Source organism: Myotis daubentonii, chromosome 4 (genome assembly GCF_963259705.1).
Source record: "Myotis daubentonii chromosome 4, mMyoDau2.1, whole genome shotgun sequence".
Lineage (NCBI taxonomy): Eukaryota > Metazoa > Chordata > Mammalia > Chiroptera > Vespertilionidae > Myotis > Myotis daubentonii.
In genome coordinates this window covers 23219700-23246013 of record NC_081843.1, presented here as the reverse complement: position 1 = coordinate 23246013, position 26314 = coordinate 23219700, and the positions used below count along the sequence as shown (strand labels likewise).

The 26314-nt window shown below is 48.5% G+C and overlaps 1 protein-coding gene across 6 annotated transcripts in view; it reads right to left on the bottom strand.

Moving 5' to 3' along the window:
* Window positions 1-26314, bottom strand: part of SNX29 (sorting nexin 29) — a 438387-nt gene that overhangs the window by 109669 nt on the left and 302404 nt on the right. For all 6 annotated transcript variants that reach the window (XM_059693199.1, XM_059693196.1, XM_059693200.1 and 3 more), the window contains 2 exons: window positions 21108-21163; window positions 19573-19654 (listed from right to left, as the gene is read on the bottom strand). In XM_059693199.1, the coding sequence (XP_059549182.1) occupies window positions 19573-19654; window positions 21108-21163 (138 nt within the window). The remainder of the gene's footprint in view (window positions 1-19572; window positions 19655-21107; window positions 21164-26314) is intronic.

Below are 26314 nucleotides of genomic sequence, written 5' to 3'. Positions count from 1 at the left end.
CATTTTCTGAAACTTTCTTTTAAAAGTTCAATTTTTTAAGGGAGAATGAGTATTTCACTTTCCAACATGTTCCGTCAAAGCTGAGTTTTTTCATTACACGCAGAACTAGAGGGCATCACTCAGACACTGCGGATCAATAACGGCAATGCAGGAAAATAAATGGAGGCTCCATCCCCCACGAGTGAGACAGCAAGAAGAATTAAATACTCGTCTCCTCTCCTCCTCCAAACCTCCATGGTTCAGTTAGTTAGGGTGATGTTCTCAGAGTCTACTCTGACTTAGCACTTGCGTTGGGGGTCCTGGCCTTTTCCCTGACCACCCCTTCTCCCAGCCAACCCTAGTTTGTTCTCATCTCTGGGCTTGGGAGCACGCCCTCTGCTCTCCTTATTCTCCCATCGCAGCTCTTGTAGAGCTCACTTACAGCACTGATTAGAAAAATGAGGATGACATAAATAACAATAATAATAATAGTAATAATAATCATCATTCTCATGAACTAAGTATGAACTATAGTGTGGGTACTATAGGAGGTGCTAAATAATCTAATTTTATTAATGTCATTTCATCTTCATAACCCCTTTGTAAGCTTCGTACAAGTGAATAAACTGAGGCTCAGGGCTGCTAGGCTCCCAGCTCTCTCAGGGCACAGCTGAGATGTAAACTCAGGGATGACCCCATTCCAGAGCCAGGGTGTCTGATTTCAAGGTCACTACAGATCAGGCCGTCTATTGTTATAGCCCTCAGCACATCAAGTTATCTAATGCTCCCTAGAGGCCAGGCACTTCACAGTCCTTACTTTGAATTTCATAATGACCTTGCAGGTTTGGGTGGTCTTTCCCCCACTGTGCAGATGAAGAAAGTGAGGCATAGGCAGTTGAATAAGTTGCCTGTGGTCACAAAGCAAGAAAACGGCAGGGTCATGGTCAGGTTGAAACTTGGGTCCATTCAGAAGTCCATGCTCATTCTACTAGATCACAGAGTCAATCCTCCTCCAACCACAGACCTATTTGGGAAAAGAATCTAAAATACAGACTAGGCCTGAAGAATAATGTGGTTCACTGTGATTGTTTAGGACACTGAGAAATTGGAAGAAACCTAACTGTTGATTAAGAAGAAATGTTAAGGCCGAAACCGGTTTGGCTCAGTGGATAGAGCGTCGGCCTGCGGACTGAAAGGTCCCAGGTTCAATTCCGGTCAAGGGCATGTACCTGGGTTGCGGGCATATCCCCAGTAGGAGATGTGCAGGAGGCAGCTGATCGATGTTTCTCTCTCATCGATGTTTCTAACTCTCTATCTCTCTCCCTTCCTCTCTGTAAAAAATCAATAAAATATATTAAAAAAAAAAAGAAGAAGAAATGTTAAGTTAATCAGACATAGGCCATTAGACTGAGGTGCTCTAACGCCTTGGTCACCTACAGGAGCAAACCGAAAGCTAAGCCAGAGTGAAGCCCTATAAATGCTTCAAGGTTAGGAAGAACAACCATATATCTTTACCAATAAGTATTTGCAAATTTTTCAGGTAGAGCCATGTGGAGCATAACCCAGAAGACAGATGGCTGGGTCAGATGGTAGCTCTTATTCTTAATCTTTTGAGGAACCTCTATACTGTTTTCCACAGTGGCCACACCAATTTACATTCCCACCAGCAGTGCACAAGGGTTTCCTTTGCTCCACATCCTAACACATTTTTTGCCTTGTTGATAATAGTCCCGTGTTCACTGCAGCATTAATCACAATAGTCAAGACATGGAAACAACCTAAGTGTTCTTCGATGGTGATTGGATAAAGAAGATATGGTACGTATAAATAATGGACTACTACTCGGTCATAAAAATGATGAAACACTGCCATCTGTGATGGATGGATCTTGAGAGTATCATGCTAAGTGAAACAAGGCACATGAAAAAGGCCAAGAACCATATGATTCCACTCATGTGGATATAAAGCATGAAGCAACAAATAAACAAAGCAAACATACAAACAAGCAATAAAACAGCCTCATAGATAGAGACAACAGAATGGTGGTTACTGGAGGGGAAGAGGGTAAAGTGGGTCCAATACATGGTGAGCACATAATAGAGTATACAGATGTCATATTAAAAAGTTATTCACCTTAAATTTACATAATGTTACTAACCAATGCTACACCAATGAATTTAATAAAAAAGAACCAATCACAAACAGCCAACGAGGCTTTCCCAAATAATACAATCACTTAAGCCAGTGGTTGGCAAACTCATTAGTCAACAGAGCCAAATATCAACAGTACAACGATTGAAATTTCTTTTGAGAGCCAAATTTTTTAAACTTAAACTATGTAGGTAGGTACATTGTTATTAACTTAATTAGGGTACTCCTAAGGCTTAGGAAGAGCCACACTGAAGGGGCCAAAGAGCCACATGTGGCTCGCGAGCCACAGTTTGCCGACCACGGACTTAAGCTACAGGGACTGAATTCAATTTCTGCATCTTTGCTCTAAAATCCTTGCACTGGGCTCGTCAGTGGTGCGCTGTAACCACTTCTGGCTTGTGCTACCCAAGGTAAACTAATGGTTGCTCAAATAAACTCTGAAAAATGTTAATGTGCCTTTCTTTATGCTTTAAAAGAATAACCAAAGAAATTATATTACATCACTATGGGGGGATGGTGTATAGCTGTGAAAGATGATTGTGATGTAAGCTGTAGAGTAGCATGGGAAAAATTATATCAAATTAAAAGGGAAGACACAAAAGTTCACATGTGGGATGATTCCATCTAAAGAAAAAACCAGATGAGAAAAGATTTAAATGCAGAGAGAAAAGACTGGATAAAGCTATTCACTGTGATTATATCTATGGAGTGGGATGATGAGTCATTGTTTTCCTTCTTTCTAACTTCCTTTATTTTCCAAAATTTTTATAATCAACATGTACTACTTTTAGCATTTTTCAAGTTGTCTCTCTCTCTTTTTTTAAAGAAACTGGCTATTATCAAGTAGGGCTTAGTCCTAGCTTATTTTAATCCTTGGAATGGACGCCATTCTGAGTTCTGATTAAGGGTAATTCAAGCCTTTCAAATGTCCAAATTGTCTCCGTTGATTTTTTGAGGCGAATAATTGCATTTTATACTAAACTTATTTGCAGCTCAAATACAGCTCAAAACCTTGTTTTGATTACTTGTTTAGGGAAAGAGTCACATTAGAAAATGCATAAGAATCCCATTTGCATGATGGGTGATGAAGCAGGGAATTACAGTTGGGGGAGAAGAAATGAAAAAAACCCTGAATATTCAATAGCCTGCACTGAATCTAAAGCTCACATTCTCTTTCACATCCAACAACTCTTCTTTCCCGCTCTAAGCCATCTCCTGCATCCTTAAAGGCAATTTGGTAAACAGAGCGCCTGCAAGCAGTTGTACTTTATTTTTACTTTTCCTTTGGATATTTTACTCAAGTATTACTTTTTATAGTGTACATTTATTTTTTATCTTTTATTATTGAGAGTATTACAGATGTTCCTCCCTTTTCTCCCTTGCCCCCCACCATCAGGTTCCTGCCCCACCCCAGGCCTTCATCACTCTACTGTGTTCAAGAGCAATGCACATATGCATATAAGTCCTTTATTTACTCCCCACTCCCCGCCGTTCCCTCTGAAATTTGTCAGTCTGCTCCATGTTTCCACATCTCTAGTTCTATTTCTATTCATCAGTTTATTGTGTCGTAAGTGAGATCGTGTGCTATGTCTTTCTCTGACTGGCTTATTTCACTTAGCATCATACTCTCCAGGTCTCTCCATGCTGTCTCAAAGGGTAATCGGTCCTTCTATTTTACAGCTACATAATATTCCATGGTGTCAATGTACCACAGTTTTTCAATCCATTCTTGCACCTTAAATAACTGCTCAATGGCAGTCCAAGTTTCACTGGGTTTGCTTGGCAGCTCTTAGGGAACTTGCCCTCAGAGCACTCTCCTTTCTCCCACTGAAATAGCGGGCCTCTCTCTGTGTCTCCCAGGCTCGGCGTCATGGCTGGTAGGACGCCATGGGGCTTTGTGGCCAGCGAAGCCAGCCCAGAGATCCCTTAAGCTGTGGCCAGCGAAGCCAGCAAGGAGGACTCGGAGCCTTCCCCCCAGCGGCCTCCTGGGGTCCAGCCTTCCCTGACCACCTAATCACAGGCCCGGGGCCTTGGCGTTTTATTAACATGAAGCAGTTCCAAGTACAGCCGATGCTTTAAGTTACTTTTTTTAAAATTAATCGCCAACTGAATAGTGAGTTACAAAGTCAAGAGTGATTCCTGTAGCTAAAACATATTTTTCCTTTTATTAATGATTTTCCTCTTTGTTTTCTCCATCATTATTTGTCACAAAGAAATGCCCAGTTTTTTGGTAAAGTTAGAAAATAGATCAATATAAAAGGGAAAAAAACAAACACATATACATACAAAATCTCAACACCCGGAGAAAATCATTTTTAGTTCATATCAGAAGCTGCAAAAATGACAGTCCATGCAGATAAAAAATTTTAATTATTTGCCAACATTTAAGAACAAGAGGTTTTAATATGTAAGTCCAGAGTTCCATTTTTTAAAAGCCTGAAGTATCCGGGGACCCAGAGCCCAAATTCCTGCTCAGTGACAACCAGCTGGTGCTGAGAAGTAGCTGATAGGATTCGTCTCCTGCCTGGGCTCTGTAGATATCATACACATTTTAAATGCTGGGGATTCCTGCTTTAACTATCTACTTATCCTAGTTAATACCTGTTTTTCCTTATTTTATCATATAGAGAAATAACCTTCCAAGCTGACATAGAAGATCAACATCAACATTTTTCATGGCTCCATAATACTGTCCTATCTTCCCTGACTTTTCTACAATGAGTATCACTCTGAGGTACATGGATTCCTACTCCACCCGATATTCCAGGTGCCCTCTCAGCAGGGCCCCTGCTCAGGAGCGGACAAGGCCTCCTGGCCCGCGACGAGTGTCCCTTCTGAGCAGAAGCCCTCAGAACCAAGCACGCTCTGCCATCTCCTCTTCTCCCTCTGCCACGAGAGCAGGAGGCCCCAGTGCGGGCCAGCGTCTTTCTCTTGGATCCTGGCATAGAGACCACGCGGAGCATAACCAAAGCCAACCCCCAGGGACGTGCAGCACGAGTGGGGAACAGACACGTAACAAACAGTGTAGGAAGGGGCACAGATTAGGAGATGGTCACAAAGGCATAACGTAGCCTCAGCGGACTGATGTACTAAAGGGTGAAAGCACTTTTTAGATAACTAGAAAAACTACATACAACCGTTTAGAAAGGTCTCTCACCAGTGCTCACGCTCGCCCTGGAGGTCTGGGCAGGATGTGCTGGGGCGGGGCTCTGGGTGCCCACTGGCTCCTGCACAGAAGGGTCCAGACTGGCACTGCAGAAACATACCGGGTTCTGTGGCTGAGACACAGATGGCTATTTGTGTCAGTGGTGCCAGGAGGAGAGGAGAGCAGTCGCCCAAAACACGTGGCTTTAAGCAGCCAGATGTTCACAATATGCAGGGCACTTAGGAAGGAAGCCTGACCAGGGAGGTGCAATCCCTGCCGCCTGGGCCGCTCCAGTGGGGAGAGTGCAGGAGGCAATGGCTCAATGATTCACTCTCATCATTGATGTTTCTATCTTTCCCTCGCCCTTCCTCTCTGAAATCAATACAAATTTTTTTAAAATAAATAAAATACAAGGTCTGTTTCAACAATCAGGTTAAAGAATTTCCCAATTCCTGCTTGCTGTAAGCTCCTCTCTCTGCATATTCACATTAAATTATGCCCTTAGGTTCTTATACAATTCCTGTCTCTTATTGCCAATAAAGATATTTAGCTGTTATTAGTAATAATTTGCAGGTACCAGAAGTTTCTGCCTCTCAAAATAGGCCACTTCCAAGATTCTAGTTGCTCTAGGAGATGCCCTAAGACAGAACATTATTGTCTTTATATTATCAGTACATCTAAGAGATAAGACCATTCACAATTTAATTATCTCTTCAATTTTCTTTGTAAAATATGCACTGCAAAAACACACATAACACATCAGCATGAAGAGGGTGGGCTCTCTTGCATGCGCATGCACACACATGCTTGTACACGAACACACACACACTCCTGCACAAGACAGACAACAGAAAGTGATCACAGGGCCATCTGGCAAGGATTCAACCCTTGAGCAGTGACTAGACCCTAGACAGACCCCACAATCGACTCCTGAAGGAGCCTTCCCTTTACCTTCGATGGAGGTTGACAAGAGGAAGTCCCCAGCTTGCCATGCGGAAACAGAAATTGGCTTCTGGCATCTGAAACACACACCTGTGAGGCTTTACCCCAGACACATGCAAAGCTGAGCTACCTGTGGTCCTGCTTACCTCTGACCAACCAGTTCAGAAGAGTACCTGATAGCTTCACTTTGTGGAGCTCACGCTCTATGGGGAAATGATGAATAGCCCAGACACAAGGCCCTGCCCACCCCACCAGCTTCAACTTTTGCCCAAGTCCACCGGCTCCTAGTGAAAATACTTATTTCCCTAATGCATGTATACATATGTTTGCCTATCCTGTCATTTAATAAATATTTATCAATAAGCACTGGCCTAGGTACCAGGACACAGCAGAAAAATAACATGGCTCTCATGGAGCGAGTGTGAGAGATGATAAACAAGCAAGCACATAAAGAGCAGTGCTGCCATTTGACAGCAAGATGGGAGCACAGAAGAACAGGTGTGTACTAAGCATCTACTATGTGCCAGTTACTGGGCTGGACGTTTTTCCTGTATATCTCACTTGATTCTCACGTCAACCCTAGACATGAAGTAGTTAGCAGCTAACATTTTACAAATGAGGAAAATGAGACAGAAAAGTCTCACCTTGCCTAAGGTGACACAGTTGTTAAGTAATAGAGGTGGGTCTTGCATCCTGATTCTTAAGGCTCCAAAGCCCAAGGTATTTAAAAACCAGACTAACAGAAGCCAAGCCAGCCACAGTTCCTTTATTTTTCATAAAAAGACCTAGAAGTTCAAAGTGATGGGTGCTACTCCTAAAAGACAAGGGGGTAGATATTCAGAGCAACCCACTTTGTGCTTTAACAAGTCCAAGCCAAAATCAGGTCAGGGAGAGAGTACAAACTGAGGTCCCAAAGGAGGTTTGGGGTCTAAACTGGCCTTTCAGTCCCCAGGGCCTGTTAAGCCCTTAACCATGAATACCTGAAAACCCACTGTAATGTGTAGAAAATTTTCTCTAAATGGTGAAAGGAATCCTAGATCTTTTAAAAATCTGTTTTCCCTTAAAACAGATGGGGTAGTCAAGGAAAACATGAGCCTCCTCTTATTCCTACAACTGTAACTAGAACTTTTCCATCAGAGCATTGAGAGGTTAAGGGGATAAAACCATCTACCATCTCCATCGATCATCTTTTTCATCATTAACCATCATCATCTACTATCACCATCATCATCATACACCATTCTCATCCTTAAGCATCACCATCAACCATCAACGATCGCCATCATCACCATCACCACCCTCCTCCTAACCAACCATCCAACATCCTTATATTTATTTCACATTCTCTCTCCTTTCCTTCTTAGGGAATCTTGGATACGAACAAGGCACATTGTTCTCTTAAAGATTATAGAACTAGAAGGCCATCTAGACCTAGGTTTGTAGCTTAGCCCTGCTACTCACTAGCAGTGTTACGTTGGACAGGTTACCACACCTCTCTGATCTCAGTTTACCCAGCTGTAAATTGAGATAAAAATACTTCCCTACACAGGGTGGTAGCAAGGAATCAAAATTATGTATATGAAAGGCTCAATAAATATCAGTGCTTACTCTTCACCATGGCCTTATGCATGTTTCCCACGTCCTTTTTTCATAGATTCATGTGAAAATGAGCAGGGGAGGGGCAGACTGGGTAACATGACTCAGTTACTTCCATAGCCCAGCCTGTAGCTTCTTCTAAATCACATGCTGCAAAATGCAGCTTGTTTCCCTTTCTTCATCATCTGGTAACTGAGTTGTTCAAACCCTGATTCCCTCCAAGTCTTCCCTGGCTCTCTGCCTCCAGCCTGCCTCCTGCTGTCTGGGCCACAGCCGACCAGCAGCAGTGCAAGCCCAGAGGCACAGTGCCTCCTGCCCAGCTCCACCGTCCGGTGTAGCAGTCAGAACACCAGCTTCCCTAGACTTCCTAGACCTGAATGTGCACACATCTTGCACATTCTCCTCTCTACTGGCCCCTGCAAAGCAGCCTCTGCACACCGCCAGCCAGAACAGCTTCCTCAGCTCAGACAGCCAGAGCAGTCTGACAGAGTCCGCTCGCTGGGAAGTCTGGCACAGTCTGGAATTCACAGTCTCGGAGGAGTCTGCCGGCAGCACAAGGAGGGAACCTTTAAAGGCTGGACTCAAAATGCTGTATCTGGAAGGGGTGGTAAAAAGTACCCAAAGCTGCCCTGACTGGTTTGGCTCAGTGGATGGAGCATTGGCCTGTGGACTCAAGGGTCCCAGGTTCGATTCCGGTCAAGGGCATATACCTGGGTTGCGGGCACATCCCCAGTAGGGGGTGTGCAGGAGGCAGCTGATCGATGTTTCTCTCTTATCGATGTTTCTAACTCTCTATCCCTCTCCCTTCCTCTCTGTAAAAAAATCAATAATATATATATATATATTTAAAAAGTACCCAAAGCTTAAAGCAACAGTCCCACCCATTCTACCTTACTATGAGTCCTCAAAGCCAGAACAGGGGACAAAAACCCCCCAAAAGCACTAGCGGTGTACACCCCCTATTCAGACGAGAGCCCTCTCGGACCAGCACCATCCAGGTTCTGAAGATCGTAATGGAGCTCACCCAGCGAGGAGAGGCATTTACCCACCCATGCACAGGGCCGTTGTTTTTATACACAGAAATGAAATAATTATTATTCCTGTGCCACAGGCCTTGGGAAAACATTCATCACATAAACATAAATCATAATAGCTGACATTTGAACAGCTGCCTAATTGCTTGCAAACTGTTTCTACCTGCTGCCTCCCACAGCCTGAGGGTGAGCGTCGGGTGAGCAGCACCTCCCTGTTCAGATGAGGAGCCTCTGCTTGGCAGCACTAGCTCAGAGCTCCAGACCACAGCTCAGGTCATATGCAGCTGGGGGTCAAGATCAGTACTTGGTAAGACCACCTGCCTTGAACAGGTCTCCATGCTCAATTTTCCTTAAATCAAGTAGTCAATAACCGGGAATGTGGCTATCCTTCCACAACATCCCACCTAGCCCACTGCAGGATGACTGGATATAAAGAGACAGACAGATGAGCCAAAACATGCTTTCTAACTTCCACCTGCCGGTCTCCATTCTGTCCTCTGGAGGCCCTGGGAGACCAGCTAAAAACCCTACACTCGGGGTGGGGAGACCAGCAGTGACTCTGGCTCTGACGCCTTTGAGCTGCATGACCTTGGACAAGTTATTTACTGACCATTCTGAGCATTTCTTTCTCCACCTCTAAAACGGAAAGAATGTCTACAAAAGCTCAGGTCTACTGCAAAAATGAAATGAAATAAGACACAGTACTTCAGCAGGTCAGTCACAAAACTCCTTGCTCCCCAAGATTTGGAGACCAGGAAACAAAATAACATTCAATAATAAGTAAAATTAATGACAAGCAGGAGACTGAAACAGTAACTGATGAGCAAGGACAGTAATTGATGAGAAAATAATGAACAATATGTAGAATAATGGGACAAGGACACAAGTAGGCAATTTGCCAAATAAAAAATACAAATGACAGATTAAAGTACAGATGTTTGCTCAACCTCACAAATAATCAGGAAAATGCAAATTCAAACACCAATGACATATTTTTTTTCCTTTTTCAAATTGCTAACACTTAAAAGATTGATAATACCCAATGTTGGCAATTTGGGAGAGCAATCTGAACTGGGCCTATTAGAATAAGACACGTAGATACTCCTCCCCTCAGCAAGCCCCTTTCCAGTTATCCTAGAGAGATGCCTGCAATGTGTGCAAAGAGGTCTCTACAAGGACAACTCTGGCAGCTCTCGGTTTGCAGTGGTCGGAAATAAAACAATCTAAGTGTCCATCATAGCTACATAAATAATGCTTCTCTCATATCAGGAAGTACCCCCTCTGTAGAAACTCAAAGTACGGAGGGAGGTCAATGTACTGAGGAGGATGGCATGTATTCTATGATCCCATTTATGTCCAACAGAACAAAATAAAACCGCACCAGCATTCAGGGTTCCCATGAAAAATAGCAGTTCTCAACCTGGAACGACTGTGCGCTGAGGGGACACTGGACAATGTTTGCGACACCCTGGGTGTCACCACGAAGGAGAGTGTGTGCGAGTGACTGGGTAGAAGCCAGGGATGCTGCTCAACATCCTACAATGCAAATGTGATCCCCACCACAAATAATTATCCAGCCCAAATGCCAACTGTGCTGCAGCCGAGAAACCCTGGCCCAGAGATACATAACTCACCAAGCGGCTCCGGAGCCAAGCCTGGGCTGTACGCGCCTGGAGGCTTCAGTGGACACGTGCTGCTTGGGCCCACCTGACACCAGTGCCCCTTCTGCTGTGAGCTCACCCTCACTTTCCTCTCGCACTGACCTCTGCTTGGGGAGTAGGTATATGACCTGTAAGCACAGCGCTCGTCCGGACACAGTGATTACTAGACAAGGGCATGGCCCATGCGAGAGAAAGGCCATGAGGATCCACCCCAGGGCTGCTGTCCACACCGAGAGAAACAGGGGCCTTCTCCACTGAGCAGCTGAGCGGAGCGGACATCCGCCGGAGCTGCCTGCAACGTCCTGCCTGCAGCCTGGCTGTGAACAGGGCCATTCCAGAGCGCCAAGCAGCTCTCTCCAAAGCTGGGGGACAGTCCTCATGCCACTGAGTTTCCATTAGGCAACCAATGAGGGTCCTTTTTTCTTATGCCAGTTTGACCCAGGTTTCTTTCTCCTTCAGCCAAGAGGGTGCAGCGATGCGTAAGCCTGGTGCAGAGATGCCTAACAATAAACCAGGTGTAGGTCAGAATTAGCATCTCGGTCAGAACAGGTGGTCAGCTAGTCCCCACACTGCCCCTGTGTGAGGAGCCCTGGACTGGATGTGAACGGGGATCACATCTCAGGAGCAGGCTGGCTCCTGCCAAAGAGATGCTGCATCCAGAGGGCCCTGCTTGTCCATGTATCCAGGACTGTGCAGATTCACTTGCTACACCAGCCCTTGGACCAAGACACAGCTCCCCGGGCAAACCTGCCCACGGGGAACAGCACCAGGACAGTAAGCAGAGCACTGGGAGGAAACATCACCTCATTGCTCACGACTGAGCAGGGCTTCCTGACTGCGGGACCGCTGGTACGCGAGGCCAGGACGCTGCTGGGCTGTCTGTGCGGCAGAGGATGTCAAGCAGCATCCCCTCCCTCATCCCCATCCACCCCACCCCCTGCGCTGGGTCCTGTAAGAGACATAGGACAAGACTGGGCAGTTTACAAGGGCTGCTCCTGGTGATGGAAGGCAAGTGTCTCGGAGAAGGGACATCTGAACTGACTGAGCAGGAGACCTCAAAGTTTCAGAACCAAAATCGTTACCAGCGTGCGGAGAAACCTCCAGACACACAGAGAAAACCCCAGAATCCAGTGCAGATGACCAAGCCATGCCTGAAAACTCCAAAACCACAACCAGACAAAACAGGCCCCCTTTCCCTCCCTACCCACTCTACTTGGAAAACAATTTTTTGATTAAAAAATGATCGTCAATAAAAATATTCTACATCCGATTCGTGTTAGGAGTGCAGATCTGTTTTCTTGGCTGATCAGGTGAATTTGGGGGGCACTGGCATATGGCTTTAGAGCAGCGGTTGCCAACTGGTGGTCCGTGAGATCTGAAAGGTTGGCGAACCTGCTTTAGAGCAGTGGTTCTCAACCTTGGCTGCACATTAGAATCACCTGGGAATCTTTTTAAAATCCTGATTTCTGGGCCTCATCCTCCGGAAATTCTGTTTCTTTGTTATGGGTTGGGGCCACAACATTAGTAACAAAGAAACAGAATTTCCGGAGGATGAGGCCCAGAAATCAGGATTTTAAAAAGATTCCCAGGTGATTCTAATGTGCAGCCAAGGTTGAGAACCACTGCTTTAGAGCATCTGATGAAAAGCAATAAAGTCCCTCCCATTTTAAGAACAAAAACATCACCGACCAATTATTGGTAACACTTGTTTCAAGTCTGCATGAGAACATTAACTGGTCCTTAAAAAGCTGCAGGCAACTATCCTTAGGAGTGACCAGGTAACAGTGCTAGGGACCCCCTTCCAGCACGCTGGGTCCTCTGCTGTCAAGAGACCCCCAAGGGCAGGCAGCTTGGGCTGCCAATCAGCATGCTGATTCAGGCTCCAAGAGAAAAAGCTGCTTCCCGCCCCCCCCCCCCAACTCCCCCCTCCCCCGCTTACCTAATCCCTCCACCTCCACTTCCCAAAAGCTCAAAGAAAGCCTGCAGTCCAACAAGAGAAAGACGAGTCCAATAGCCACCTGATGAGTGAAGGCAGAAAACAGTCGCCCCCTACGGCCCACAGAACATCTCCTTCCAGGCAGGAGACCAATGGGCAGATACCGAGAGTTCCTGTTTCCTCTCTGAGGTGAGGCTGGAGAATGGGCAGAAGAGAGAGGGAAAGAAGAGGAAGGAGAAGTAGGTTGGGAGGGCAAGAAGTGAGGGGGGAAGAGAGAGAGAAAGGAGACACAAAACAGAGAGAGGGAGAGAGGGGAGGGGAAGGGGAGGTAAGAGGGAGGGGAAGGGGGAAAGGAGAAGAAGAGAAAAGAGGAAAGCAGAATGAGAGAGAGGAAAAGGCTAGAAAGGAGGGGGAGGATGATGAGAAAAGAAGAATCCTAGAGCAAAGAAGAAGAAAATGAAAAGACCCCTGCCACCACTATGCTCTCCCAGTCCCTCTTCCTGCCCAAGGTCCCGGAGGGAGGGCGCCACCTGCTGGCCCTCTGACACAGCCAGACAGCCCGAAGGAAGCAAGTAAGGGGCCCTCTGGACTCTGAATGTGAGAGGTGTGCTGCCGGGCATGGTCTGGCTCAACTCTTGAAGCCAGAGCACTCTCACTGCAGACCAGCTGGGGAAAGGCAGCCGCCTTAAATGAGATGCGGTGCAGAAACCAGTGCCCAGGGCTGTCTAATGGGGAACGGAGGCTCCAGCACTCAAGGCGGCCACTGGGCTGGCACTCACCCCCGGAGGGAGGGCCCGTGCTCCTGCTGATCTGAGCACCCACCACACGCAGGAGGGCTCAGCAAGTGTTCGATAAATGAATGAATGGCTGGGCTGGGACCCCAAGCTCCTGGGCTTTCCTCTCCTGGCCTCATGCTCCATGGACTGGAGGGAAACGTTTATAAAAGCAGAGATACTCACTCCCTCACCAAGCTTCCCAGGAGTTTCCTGTTCTGTCCTTGCTCTGGCCAGAGCTCCTCCCCAGGGGAGATGTGAGGTTAATGGCCATCGCTTTCACTACCCCACATAACAATCCAACCACTCGGGTGTTTTAAACAAAGAAAAACTGGGCATTTCTGGCTTGGGCTGGGCAGCAAGAGGGCCCACGTGGTACTTTACAGAATGTGCCGTCTTTTCTCCGTGGGCACTGGATGGGGAGAAGAATCCATCTACCTGTCAGCCCTGACCAGGTCCCCGGCCACAGCCTATTTCATCCTCTGACGGAGCAAGACGACGTCCGGGGAGGCTGAGCACCGCGCCCTTCCTGCGGCAGATGATGACAGGCAGGCCTGTCACTGGCAAAGGGAAGGTCTGATGGATGCAGACACTGGGCCTCCAACTGTGCAGCATCCCGAGACCAGACAGCACCCCTTCTGCGAGGAGACCTTCACAGCTGAACTAATTCATCTTGATTTTTTTTAATTTTTACATTTTATGCAGGTGAGGGGGTAGAAGTGGCCGCCTGACTTCCTCTAATTACAAGGCTCATTGAAACATGTCACACGGTGCTCGAGGCAGGTGTGACAGCCAAGGCTTCCAGAAGTAACTGCTGATGGCATTCCAATCAGGAGTCCAAGACGGTCCTGCCCAGTTGGTGGGGAAGGCCTCTCGGCCATCACGGGGTCCCGCTCCTGCTCCCAGCCTACAGGCCAGTGCATGGTGCCTAGACGCCCCAGAGCGGGCCTCCCACCTGCAGACGCTGGCATGCTTGCTGCCAGTCTGCGGGTCCTACCTGGTTCTCTGCCCACACCACCCAAGGCAGGCTAGAGCTCTGCCCACCTGGCGCTTCAGTCCCTTTCCCCCACCCCCACCTGTCTCCTCAGGCCAACAAAAACGCAAAGAAAGCTCTCTTTAAAAAAACAAAAACTTCAGGCTTTTGAAAAACAACAGTCAGGCAGGAAGATGTCTTTGTTGGGACTTGTACTTTCCCCAGAAATCTCCCGGCAGACAAGGTGACAGGAAAGGGCCAGCTGCCTCCGACGGGGACCTGGACAAGAGACTTACTGGGGGAAGGCACAGGTGACTATCTCCACCAAGCTAATCCTCCTCAGGCCTCTGCTGCCTAGTGGTGGAGGAGAGGGTGGGACATGGCGACCACGCTGACGAGGGCTCTGAGCGGAGCTTCATGCACTGCTCTGAGTGACTCCCAAACACCCCTCTCACCTTCCCATGTCATCACCCACCTCCTGCCTCACTGGACTCCACCCTTAAAAACAGTATGTGAGGAAGGCAACTGCCAGGAGGCAGCTCTCACAGCCACAGCTCACCAAGAAGGGCGGGGACATGGTGCCAGGCCAAGGCTTGTCCAGCATTGGTGCCCCTTAATGCCTACTGCCCGCCCATAACTCAGAGGGAAGGGGGGATGAGGCTCTCTCTACTGCACTGCAGAGTAGCACCAACCCCTCCTTCTGCCTCAGAGGTGCCACTGTCCATTCCTCTCCCAAGTTCCCCATCACAGGAGGGGCTGAGGGCGGGGCAGCAGGCCTGGAGCAGGGATCTTGGGCCTGGGCGCCTCAGAGACCATCTTATCAGACTGGAGGAGACAGGCCCATGGGGAAGTGGTTTGGCCAAGGTACCCAGAGGTGGGAAGGCCTGCAGCCAGGGCTCTCGACTCTGCGAGGATAAAGGCATTATACTGTGATAGAAAAAGAAAGTTCCCCGTTTGGAAAAATCAAGAAAAAGAGTAACAGAAAATAATAGTGACTTATACATCCAAGGGGAGGAAAACGGACTTCTCTTAGTTTGGTTTTGGCCTTTTGCCTCTATCAGGCTTTCCCGGAAGCCACGCGCACCCCAAGAGCGGCTGTCGTCCTCAGACGTGCTGAGGTGCTGGCTGTGTGGGTGGAACGTCCTGGAGGAAGGAGGAAGCAAGAACAGAGGCCAAGGCCCCTGTGTTTTGCTTACTGTTCAGCCCTAAGCCAGGATTGGCTGGAACAAAACCCCAAATCCACCCACAGCTGCCGTCCCACCTGCCTTGCACACAACAGGTATGGCGGGAAGGACCAGACGCGAGTACGAAAGAATCACTTCGGCTTCAGAAATGGTCCCTGTGCCCCCCAAATCTGGCAGGGACCTTCTAGGGCAGAGCTCCTCACAGGCATGCTCACTGCAGCAGGGCCCCCGTTCTGCACCGGGCTCAGCCCTTTCCTCCTTCTCTACTGAATGAATTCCTCCCTCTCCGCAGAGCTACACACCAAGAAAGCATAAAGATAGAGCTGCAGGTAAACGAAAACGTGAGGGCCTGAGGGGTAAGCACCTTAGAAGAGAAGATGAAAAGGAAGAGCTGAGAAACCCAAAGTGCAAAGAGCAAAAACATCACCAAAGTTCCAAACCACCCTCAGCCCACCTGGACCCTGTGTGTGACTGATAGGGAAGCAATGGACATTCCCTGCATCACACGTGTGAACGCCCTGCGCCAGAACGCACCTGGGAGAGAGCGGCTCCGGCTCCAGGATTTCCCACTGGGGGAGGGAGACCTCCCACATGCAGTGGGTCTTCCTGGGGTACCGCATCTCCTCCAGCCAAGTCCCCTCCGGCAAAGGGGACTCGTTCTAGAAGGAAAAGGCTTTGCTGAAACAAAGCAACCTCTTCACAAAGGAGACCTAATTACTTGTGCTGTGCAAAGGGACACTGTACAGCAGCCAGTAGTTCCAGGGGCTAAATTCCAAGGCTGATAGCCCCACACCGAGGTCCATTCCTGCTGTACTCACAGTGAATGGCTCTTCTCAAAGGGAAAGACCGAAGGGCTCAGACCAACTTAGTGGCTGTGATGTTTGCTTAGGAAAAAACAGGCAGGTTGCTTTAAGGACTAGCGGCCTTGTAAACACTGCAGTAGGACACGAACACAGGGGACCTCAGACCTGTTTGGAAGTCAGGGCAGTCGGGGAATAACATCAATTACAAAGGTAGAAACCAGGAATTAGTTGATTAATACAGATGTAATTATATCAGATGGAAGTGATGGAGAATCAAACCTAGAAGCACATCTGTGTTTGCACAGAGAGGAAGCGAGAACGAAATAAGCAAGACCAGTTAATAGATTGAGTCTTGTTCCTGACATTGTATTTGTTGCTGCTTAATCATTTTCTCTCTGGCTAGTGGCTGCCAGCAGTCAAGCACTAGCAGGGGCTGGAAGTGTAGGAAATATTTGTGGATGAAAAACTTGAATTAGAAAGTTCTGGGTGTCAGTTTTACTTGTTCTGAAAATTGGTCAAGTGCTGCCATTTACTACTTTTAGGGCCAGAACATACCTCGGCCCACCCCGGATCACAGGCGAGGAGCAGGGGGCCAGTATTCAGAGGCGCAGATGTCTGTTAATACCTGGCCTGCAGTCCGGCAAAGGGACAGCACTTCTTGCCAAGTCTGGCTCAGACCTGCTCCTACAGATCATATTCCTCCGGGACTTACCAGTGCATTTCCCAAGTGCCCAGGCAGATCCTGGGCAGTCCCTGCCATCACTCAAACAAGAGGCTCTCGGGGCATGTCCCTGAGCCCTTCCAGGGCGGCACAGGGATTGGCAGAGCTTCGGTGGCAATGTGTCTGCAGGGGACCCGGGGCCGTCCTACAGAAAGTGCTTGGCTCAGCCCCAGGTGTGCCCCTGGCCCACCGTCTCAGGGATGCAGGATCCTGGCCAGGCTGGGCCTGGCCCTTCAGAATGAAGCAACTGCCCCATCTCTTTCTTGGATTCTTAAAGAGCTAGACTCCACCTGCCCTCATTCACAGAATCTGCAAACTGGTATCTTGTCAGAAAATGCTATTTGGACTGAAAACATGTTATAGGATGAGATGCTTCTCTGTGCCTTTGTTTTCCCATCCATAAAATGGGGATAAGGGTTGTGTGAGGACCGAGTGAGCTATTTATTGTATGTAACTCACACAGACCAGTGAGAGGCAGCAGCTGCTGCTTCTCAGACATGTTACTATTATCGCTGTAGGAGAAGGTCCGGAGTCACACTTGGCTCAGCTTTTGTTCTTGAGGCACCAAGGAGAAGCATCATCAGCTAAAAGGAGAAAACAATTGCATTCAAGAGGTGCTGCTTCCCCCGGTCCAACAGCGAGAGAGGTTTCAGGGCCCACGGTCAGGGCTGCAGCTGCCCAGGTGCTGGGAGCTGCCAGGCGGCGGATGGATGAACTCTGGGCCGCATCCCCCTCCCCTGCACTGGCTGGACCCTGGGAAGCTCTCACAGCAGTGCACGGGGAGAGGGAGGCTGGACTGCCATTGTGACTGCTGTGGTAACAATCTCCCAGGCAACGGCATATCTGCTGTGTCCCTCTCATTTCATAACTGACTTTCAGAAGCTGAAACCTGCCCCGTTGCTTCCTGGGGTGAGCTGGGGGGAAAGAATGAAAGGTCAAGGACAACTCTCCGGGGATGTCATGTTTTCATTTTGCTCGGAATAAAAGCCATCGCTTCACTCTTCATCCTCAGGGCAACACCCGGCTTTCTGATGACCACCACTTTCAGGCAGAACTTGAAGGGAGTGTGTTTATTGGGGTTTGGGATACAAAGAGAAAGAAAGAAGATATTCAGAAATCTGTCCTATCTAATCCCCTTATTAAGTCAGAGCTGAGAGCAATGTGGACACCCAGCTTCTCTGACACTTTGAGTGCTAGTGCTGCCCAGCTACATGGGGAGCAAATGACTCTCGGGTGCGAGTGTCCTTGAGAAATCATTGGTCCCTGAGGTTTTAGGTGAGACCTGTGTGCCCTGCTCATGCTCCCACCTCTGTGCCGCATGTCCACCACCAGACCTGCCCCGGAGCCCAAACACAATCATGTCTGAAGACCAGAGAGAAACTACATGTCCACTGTGCCATGTAATCCTAATGCGGGTAAGAGCGTTCCAAGGCAAGTAGTGTTACTATTTGCATTTCACAGACAGGAAAGCTTAGGTTTACTGAAGGCCACAAAATTGAAGCCAGAGTTTTATTTTCAAGTTCAATGTCATTTTTTTTTTTCACCGTCTCAGACTTTGGAGGAAATATCCTAATATCTGAGATGACTTCTTCAATGGGTCAATCCCCCACCAAGAAAAATGGCAACAAAATGCAAGGCTTTTCACAGAGCTCAGGGGAATAAAAACAAAACTCAGTGAACATTGTTGTGATACCAGAAGCCACAGAACCGGAAGCAGCTACAAGTAGGAGCTGAGAACAAACCAGTCCCAGGATAGGTGAACACTGGCGGCTGGACATTGGTATCCAGGGAGACAGAGAAAGACAGAGAGAGGATAAGGAGGCAGGGCTGGAAGAGGCATCAGAAAATCAGAGAAAAGATGGAAAACTGGGGTCCCAGTTGTTGAGGCCAAATTACCTCCAAAACAGACAAAAGTTCTAGGGTCCCAGACACTCAACTCTGAGCCAGTAGGTGGTCGGCTCTACCCCAAGGAGAGAGAGGAGACGTCTATAGTTTTTGTTGGTCGACCACCTGTTGCCCCTTCTTTGGAAAGAGTACCCAGGTTTACATGTGGGAGCCATGTCTCCCCTCTCAGACACATTATCTACTCTAGCCCCAGTGCCAGCGGTGGTCACATGATCCAAACCTGGCCAATCACAGAAGCCAATCACCCGACCCCAAGGTGAAGGGATGGTTTGAGATACAAGACAGACCCACGAGAAATGCTGAGGACGTGGCTGAGACCACCCTGAGGCCAGAGTCGGTGCTGCTGGGAGCCATCTCATCATCCCTCAGAGAGTAGCCTGAAAGGGCCTCATTAGAGGACCGGCGTGGGGGGGGGGGAGGAGTAGGGGAGGGCAGATTTCTGGACACAGGACAGGTGCTCCTGAGGCCAGAGCCACGCCTGGCCTCCTCAGTTCCCACAGAAGCCACAGACGCCCCTTCCCTCACGCTGTCAGAGCCAAGGGCCCACGGCCACACTGAGAGGCTAACTGCGTGAGAAGCCACTGGCCCCCTCCTGGACGGAGGACCAGTTCCTCAGGAGCTGGCCGCTGAGTGCGATGTCTGCAGCTGTGGCCTCTCAGGACAGCACAGCACAGCACAGCATAGCACACTACTGCCAGGAGGCCGAGACCAGAGCAACAAACGAGTCAGCTCTCCCCCAGCACTGCCTACCTGGCAACCAGGCACTTACCTGATACACATGGAATGCGTTCGCTGCTTTGCCCCGGAGAAACACGGATGGGATCCAGACGTTGATCAGCGCCCGGTTTGATCTGACCAAAGGAAAGATCGAAATGGGTCATTTCAATTTACAAAAAAGGGGAGGGGACTATCTTTTCCTCTAAGATGCATCATGCGCAAAAAATTTATGACAACGTCTCTAACACTTAACGGTAAAGGACCAGTTTAAGTTGCATTACTTGGTCCCCAAAGATTATTTTTAAAAGGTTTAGTTTAAAAGCTATATATATATCCTATATAATAAAGAGGTAATATGCAAATTAACCCTCACACCATCACAAGATGGCTGCCTACAGCCAGACAGGCAGGGGGGTTAGTGAGGGACAACCAAATGACTGAACAAGCAGGCTGTGTGGGGTGACCAGGACAATCAGCCTGGCAGGGAGGGAGGTGCGGCAGTTGGGGGCAACCAGGGCAGCAGGGGGGCAGTTGGGGGTGACCAGGCTGGTAGCAGGGGGCAGTTAGGGGCGACCAGGGTGGCCGGGTGGCAGTTAGAGACGATCAGGCCAGCACACAGAGGCAGTGAGGGGCAACCAGGCAGGCAGGCAGGTGAGCAATTAGGAGCCAACAGTCCAGGATTGTGAGAAAGATGTCTGACTGCTGGTTTAGGCCCAATCCCTGGGATCGGGCTTAAACCAGCAGTCGGACATCCCCCAAGGGGTCCCAGATTGGACAGGGTGCAGGCTGGGCTGAGGGGACTCCCCACACACACACACACGTGCACAAATTTCGTGCACCGGGCCTCTAGAGATGTGGGCTCTCCCCAGATGACACCTTTTTTTGGAGGCTGAGCCTTCTTCCACACAAGCAAGTGAATGAGACAAGAGGGGGGTTCTGGTGGCCTTAATCCAGTGCCCACTCCACTCTCTTTACCAGCCCAAGGGGATTATCAGTCCAAAAACCAAGACAACCTAATCAGAAATATTCGGTCTAAAGATCAACCAAATTCCTTTGGGGTTATCAGCAGAGGCACCAGACAGAACTGAATCTATAAAAAATCAGATCAATGCTATTGTTCTTTCCAACAACCAGGGATTATAGATTCAAATTCCCAAGGAAACACACAGTCAATGAAATGAATGGTGAGCCAGAGTCAGGTAATTGGGAGAAGTGTGGACTGTGGTTCACTGAGGAGCACTTGCCCTGTATGAAGGAGGAAGCTGCTGCTCAGCTCTGAATATGGCTTGCAAGGATTTTCTTTTTTTAAAGAAAATAGAGAAATTTACATTTTTATGTGATATCTTTCAACTCTTAAATGTCAGCCAAAAAAAAATTGTTTTTCAATACTGAAGGGGAAACATAAAACAAAGCTGAAGGCCAGACTCGGGCTGCAGGCGAACAATGCCCCACCTCTACCAGAACCAAACCAGCCTGTGCGGACTTAAACAGTGATTTCTGTTTTCCCATGTGGTCCTTCTGGGACTCAAGCCAAACCACAGAGTCCTATTTCTAAAGGGCCCTCATAAGCAGACGCAGTGGACTTACATTTCGAAATCTGACAAACTCTGATCTTCCGATGTTTGACTCAGATCTCCAGGCACCTGCCATCAGGAGAGGAGAAGAGAGAGAACACATCGTGGTTACCATGGTTTGCATAATCACAATAGAACCCTGTCTCTCCTGCTCCCTGAGCATCCCCTGCTCACACGGAGGTGGAAAGGCAGGGCTGGAAAACAATGAGGTTCTGTGCAAGGATGCTAGAGATGATGTTACAGGAACAAAAATATGCCATGAGCGATCTCAATCATCTTTACAGAAAAAGGGCTGATCATCCTGCCGAGATAATCACAGGCATATAAAAGCATGCAATTTTGGAGCTATCAAGGCCTAGTTAAAATCTGAGATGCAAGATAGCAAATGCGCAGTAGAAAAAATTATCCATTGTTGCCAAGATGAACATCACACCACAGACACATCCAATGCATAAACACAAACAGCCCCTGCCTGCCTCCTGTGGCCCCATCCTTCCCCTCATAACGTATCGAAACCCCAGGCAGCAGGACAGGGTCTTCTTCGACTCCGAGGCCCTGGGAGGACATGGCTGAGTATGAGACGAGCCTGCCTGCGTGATGGCAGCTACCATGTAAAGCAGATGACACAGTGGCCAGCACTGGTGGATGCTCAATAAATGGTGATAACATCATCACACCCAGGATACATTTCCTATTGTAAACTGATCGAATCTGAACTGGTTAGAGCTTAAGAATGTGGATCAGTCTGGCTGGTGTGGCTCAGTAGTAGTTGAGTAGTCGACCTATGAACCAGAGAAGGTCATAGTTCAAATCCCGGTCAGGACACTTTCCTGGGTTGCAAGCTTGACCCCCAGTGTGGGGTGTGCAGGAGGCAGCTGATGAATGATTTTCTATCACTGATATTTCTATCTCTTTCTATTCCTCTCCCTTCCTCTCTCTTCCTCTCTCTGAAATCAACAGAAATATATATATATATATTTTTTAAATGAGGATCAGAACTAAGAGGAACCAAGTGGAACAGAGAAGGTTGTGGGGTAGTGAGGGAAAGAGAACTTTTACTTCACACTGCACACCTGTCAGAGATTTCATATTATATGGTAATCTACATTCATATTATACAGTCTGGGTAACAGTCCCAGGGGTAGGTTCCTCCCACCCCCTACTCTACAGATGGACTGAAGTTCAGGGAGGCCGTGGGAGTGCCCAGTCACACATACTAGTATACAAACCGGGTATGAGTCCAGGTCTGTCCAACTTCAAAGGCTTTTCTGCTACAAATTCCCCCAGACAGAGGAAACACCAGCTAACAGGTGAAAGGAGAAGGTGAGATGGAGCCAGAAGTTCTACTCGTAGAGCATTCCGAAGGTCCCCCTTAAAGAAACAGTGGGTTCCCTTCAGAGGCAGGAGAACCCAGTAATTACGGAGCCTGTGATCTGAGGCCTCATGGCTCAGGATCCAATCCCATCTCCCCTTTTTCCTGACTGTAGGGTCATGAGCAAACCACCCAATTTCTCTGTGTCCCACTGACTTCATCTGTAAAACGGGTATAACAGTAGTAATATTCATAGGTTACTCTGAGGACAAAGAGAATCAACACCTATGAAGTATGCAAAACAATGCCTGGCAGATAGAAAGGCCTCAATAACTGACTTGTGCACTATAATAATAATAGGACAATTATTGAGAAGTAGGAGCAGTATGTTCTGTTATCCTTGACACTAGGCATGAATCTGTCCTGCCAGCCCAAGGGGTATCTCTCATCTCACATATGGCAGCCCAGGTGGAGAGTAACCCAGCTGGAGCCCTCAGATGTGAGCTAAGCAGTTACTAGTAGACAGGGCCCCAGGCAGCAGACTTTGCTAGGAAGCTGCTTTTGAGAAATTCCTTCAAGACCAACAAGGAGGAAACCTGCCAAGACAGCCACTGGAAAACACTTCCATTTTCAAACGGTCAGGAACTTGTGGGCTGGGTCGGGTGGCCTTGCTGTTCAGGCGACTGCCGTTTTCCTGTGGGTGGCTGGGAGGAGGGCTGGTAGCATCTACTAGGGAGGCCACGAGGCGCCATGTCCCAAGATTCCCAAAACATCCACATCCTTTGCCCCAGAAACCTCACGCCAAGAGTTTATCAAGAAGAAACAACCAAAGACCAACATTCACATCAAAGATCATTCTCTTTCCATTGCTCAGACAAGTGGGGAAAAAGCGAACAACATGAAGGTCCAACCAGAGAGGAATGATTCAAGAACATGTGGCACGTCCACATGAGATGGCCAAGCTAACAATGAGGTACACACATTCCCGAGGGTGCAAGCATAAAAGTAATTCCAGAAAAGTATATGAGCATAGTGACTGTGGCTGTCATTGATAGTAGATTAAGAGTGGGGTTGGGGAGAAAAAAGGCATATTTTTCATTTATTATTTTTCTCTAAGATTTAAAAAAAAGAGTATATTTTGAATGAACTGCTTTTTAAAAAATTTAAACACACTTTTAAAGAAAATGATAGCATTCCATGTGCTGTTTTGAAAAGAGCTCCGAGACAGATGATCAAGTGACAACAAAAGCAGGGGTGGTCGGTGGGTCTTACACACTACCATGTGTCAAAACGAAGAATTAAGACTATCAAGTTGCATTTGGTTGTTTGGGGTTTGTTTTTTGCATCAAGAAGCTGTAGCAGTGAAATTTAAGACACCAAAGGGGCACCTGTGGGCTGGGGGTGGAGGTCCAGGAAGCTGGTGCACGGCATTGGGAGTGAGGCTGTCTACCAAATAGCCTTTTATATCGTTTGAGTTTTGAAATAACATACTGCCACCCCAAAATTTAAATTAAAAAGTATAATCCCACCAATAGAGTCCTTTTGATCAATTTTTAATGGCACAGAAAAAAGCTCCTGCTCTCTGCTTAATAACAAGCTGCTATGGACTGCAAATGCCCTGTGATTCCCAAAATAACTCACAATGCATGTGTGCCGACAAAGTCAGAATGAAAGAGACCTGAAAGATGACAGTGGGAGCTGGCTGAGAGGTCAGATGAATTTGATTATCTATTTGAACTTTTCTGTACTTTCCACAATGAGGATGCATTAATTGTGTGGCCACAAACAGATACACCTTCTGTATTAATTTAAGTGTGCATTGTAAATTATATTTTTTCCAACTCCTTCCCTCAATGTATTTGCTAGAATGCAGAAAGCCAGATGGAAGAGACTTTGCCTTCAAACTCCTTGATGCATCGGGAGTGGAAAAGGGCAAAGGAAGGCTCTGAAGGCTCACCACCTTCCAGGCACTCTCTCCCCTTGACGGAGGGGGGCCGATGGGAAAGGCTAGGACTCTTGAGCCTTCTCTGGTGGGGCTGTAGGTGGCTCTCGGCCTCTAGTGTCCTCCGAGCTTCCCCTCAGCACCTCGTCTCTCCTGGCATAATGAGAGGATCCGCTAGAGAACACAGATGGGAGGAGGGACCCTGAAGACACTGGCTGTACCACCGTGCCCTTGTCCACCTGGAAATGCTGTCTACCCAGCTGGGTACTGGCCATCATCTGGGTTTACAGTATTCAACCAGGAAGCTGGCTATATTTCAGTGTGGAAAAGAGGGTACTTTATCAGAAATATAACTTTCTACTGATACTGGCCACCAACATTCCTTATGCCTCCTGAAGCCCCAGGAACCAGGAGCACAGCTCTGGGAGGCAGCCCTCTCTCTGATTTGCTCTCCTCATGGGGCATAATAAGTGATTGGCAGCTCAGCTGTCTTCATTCACTTCGCTTTGACCCCGCAGAGATGGCAGCTCACCGTCTGGCCTCGGGAAGCCATGTGGCAGAATGTGGGTGCGGGGAAGGCAGGGCCCTTGCTGGGAGGAGAGCAGCCAGGAATCCTGGGTTCTCGAGACCCACGGAGAATCAGCGTCTGGGCTGCTTCAGCCACAAGCTTCCACAAAACCCTGGCTCGATTCCCTGGGCTTCTTGGGGGCTGAGGGCAGGGGCAGGTCAGCTGACAGCAGCCACCTCACGATGCAGGCATGGGACAGGGACACGGGTCATCCTGACACTCTGACTGGGGAGTTCTCAAACTGGGAAGAGGGTACAAATACTAGAGGTTCTGCCACAACGAATGACAAGTGTGCTAAATAAATTTCTATGTAAAAAGGGAGAGAGGGAAGAAAGGATGAAAGGAGAAGGGAGAGGGAGGGAGGTGAAGGAAGGAAGGGCAGAAAGAGAATCAGCCAACTGCCAAACCCATGGGGAAACTATACGTCTCCCGTTGGCAGAATCAGGACCCAGGCAGGTGCCCTCACCTCCTGTCCTGAGAGACCCGCAGACGCAGCAATGCCACAGTCCCCACGGCTTCCTGCTTTACGCAGAGCTTTCCCACAACGACCCTCCTCACACCCTCCTCCTCACGGCCCTGTGGGGAGAGACGTCGCCCCATGTCACAGGTGAGGATGAGAGTGGTCGGTGTGAATAAAGTGACGATGCAGGAGCCCAACCCAAACCTCCCAGCCCGTGGTTCCTGGGCAGCCTCAGCCTCAGTGACTCCAGGTGGAGAAGCCCACCAATCCCATCTGAGACCCAGAGGACAGCCAGCGCCAACCGCCACATGAACAAGCGTCCCATCTTGGATGTCCAGCTCAGTCGAGCTCCAGGTGACGGTAGCCCCAGGTGACTGTAGGCCCAGCCGACACCTTATGATGTAACATAACCACCCAGCTGAGCCCAGTCAACCCAAATTATCATGAGAAGAAAATGGATGTGTTTTTTAAGTCACTGAATTTTGGGGTGGTATGACATTTACCAATAGATAGCCCAAAAAGTAACTTATCCGAGGTCATTCAACTAGTCAGTGACAGAGGTGGGCTCCCAATGCTTGTGGTCCGGCTCCAGAGTCTGCAATTTGCACACTGAGCTGTGCTGCCTCCCACTAGGAAGCCCCCGTGCTCTGTACCTGCACCTGCACATTAGGAAGCCCCCGTGCTCTATACCTGCACCTGCACACTAGGAAGCCCCCGTGCTCTGTACCTGCACCTGCACACTAGGAAGCCCCATGCTCTATACCTGCACCTGCACACTAGGAAGCCCCATGCTCTGTCCCTGCACCTGCACACTAGGAAGCCCCCGTGCTCTGTACCTGCATCTCCACATTAGGAAGCCCTCGTTCTCTGTACCTGCACCTGCACATTAGGAAGCCCCATGCTCTATACCTGCACCTGCACCCTAGGAAGCCCCCGTG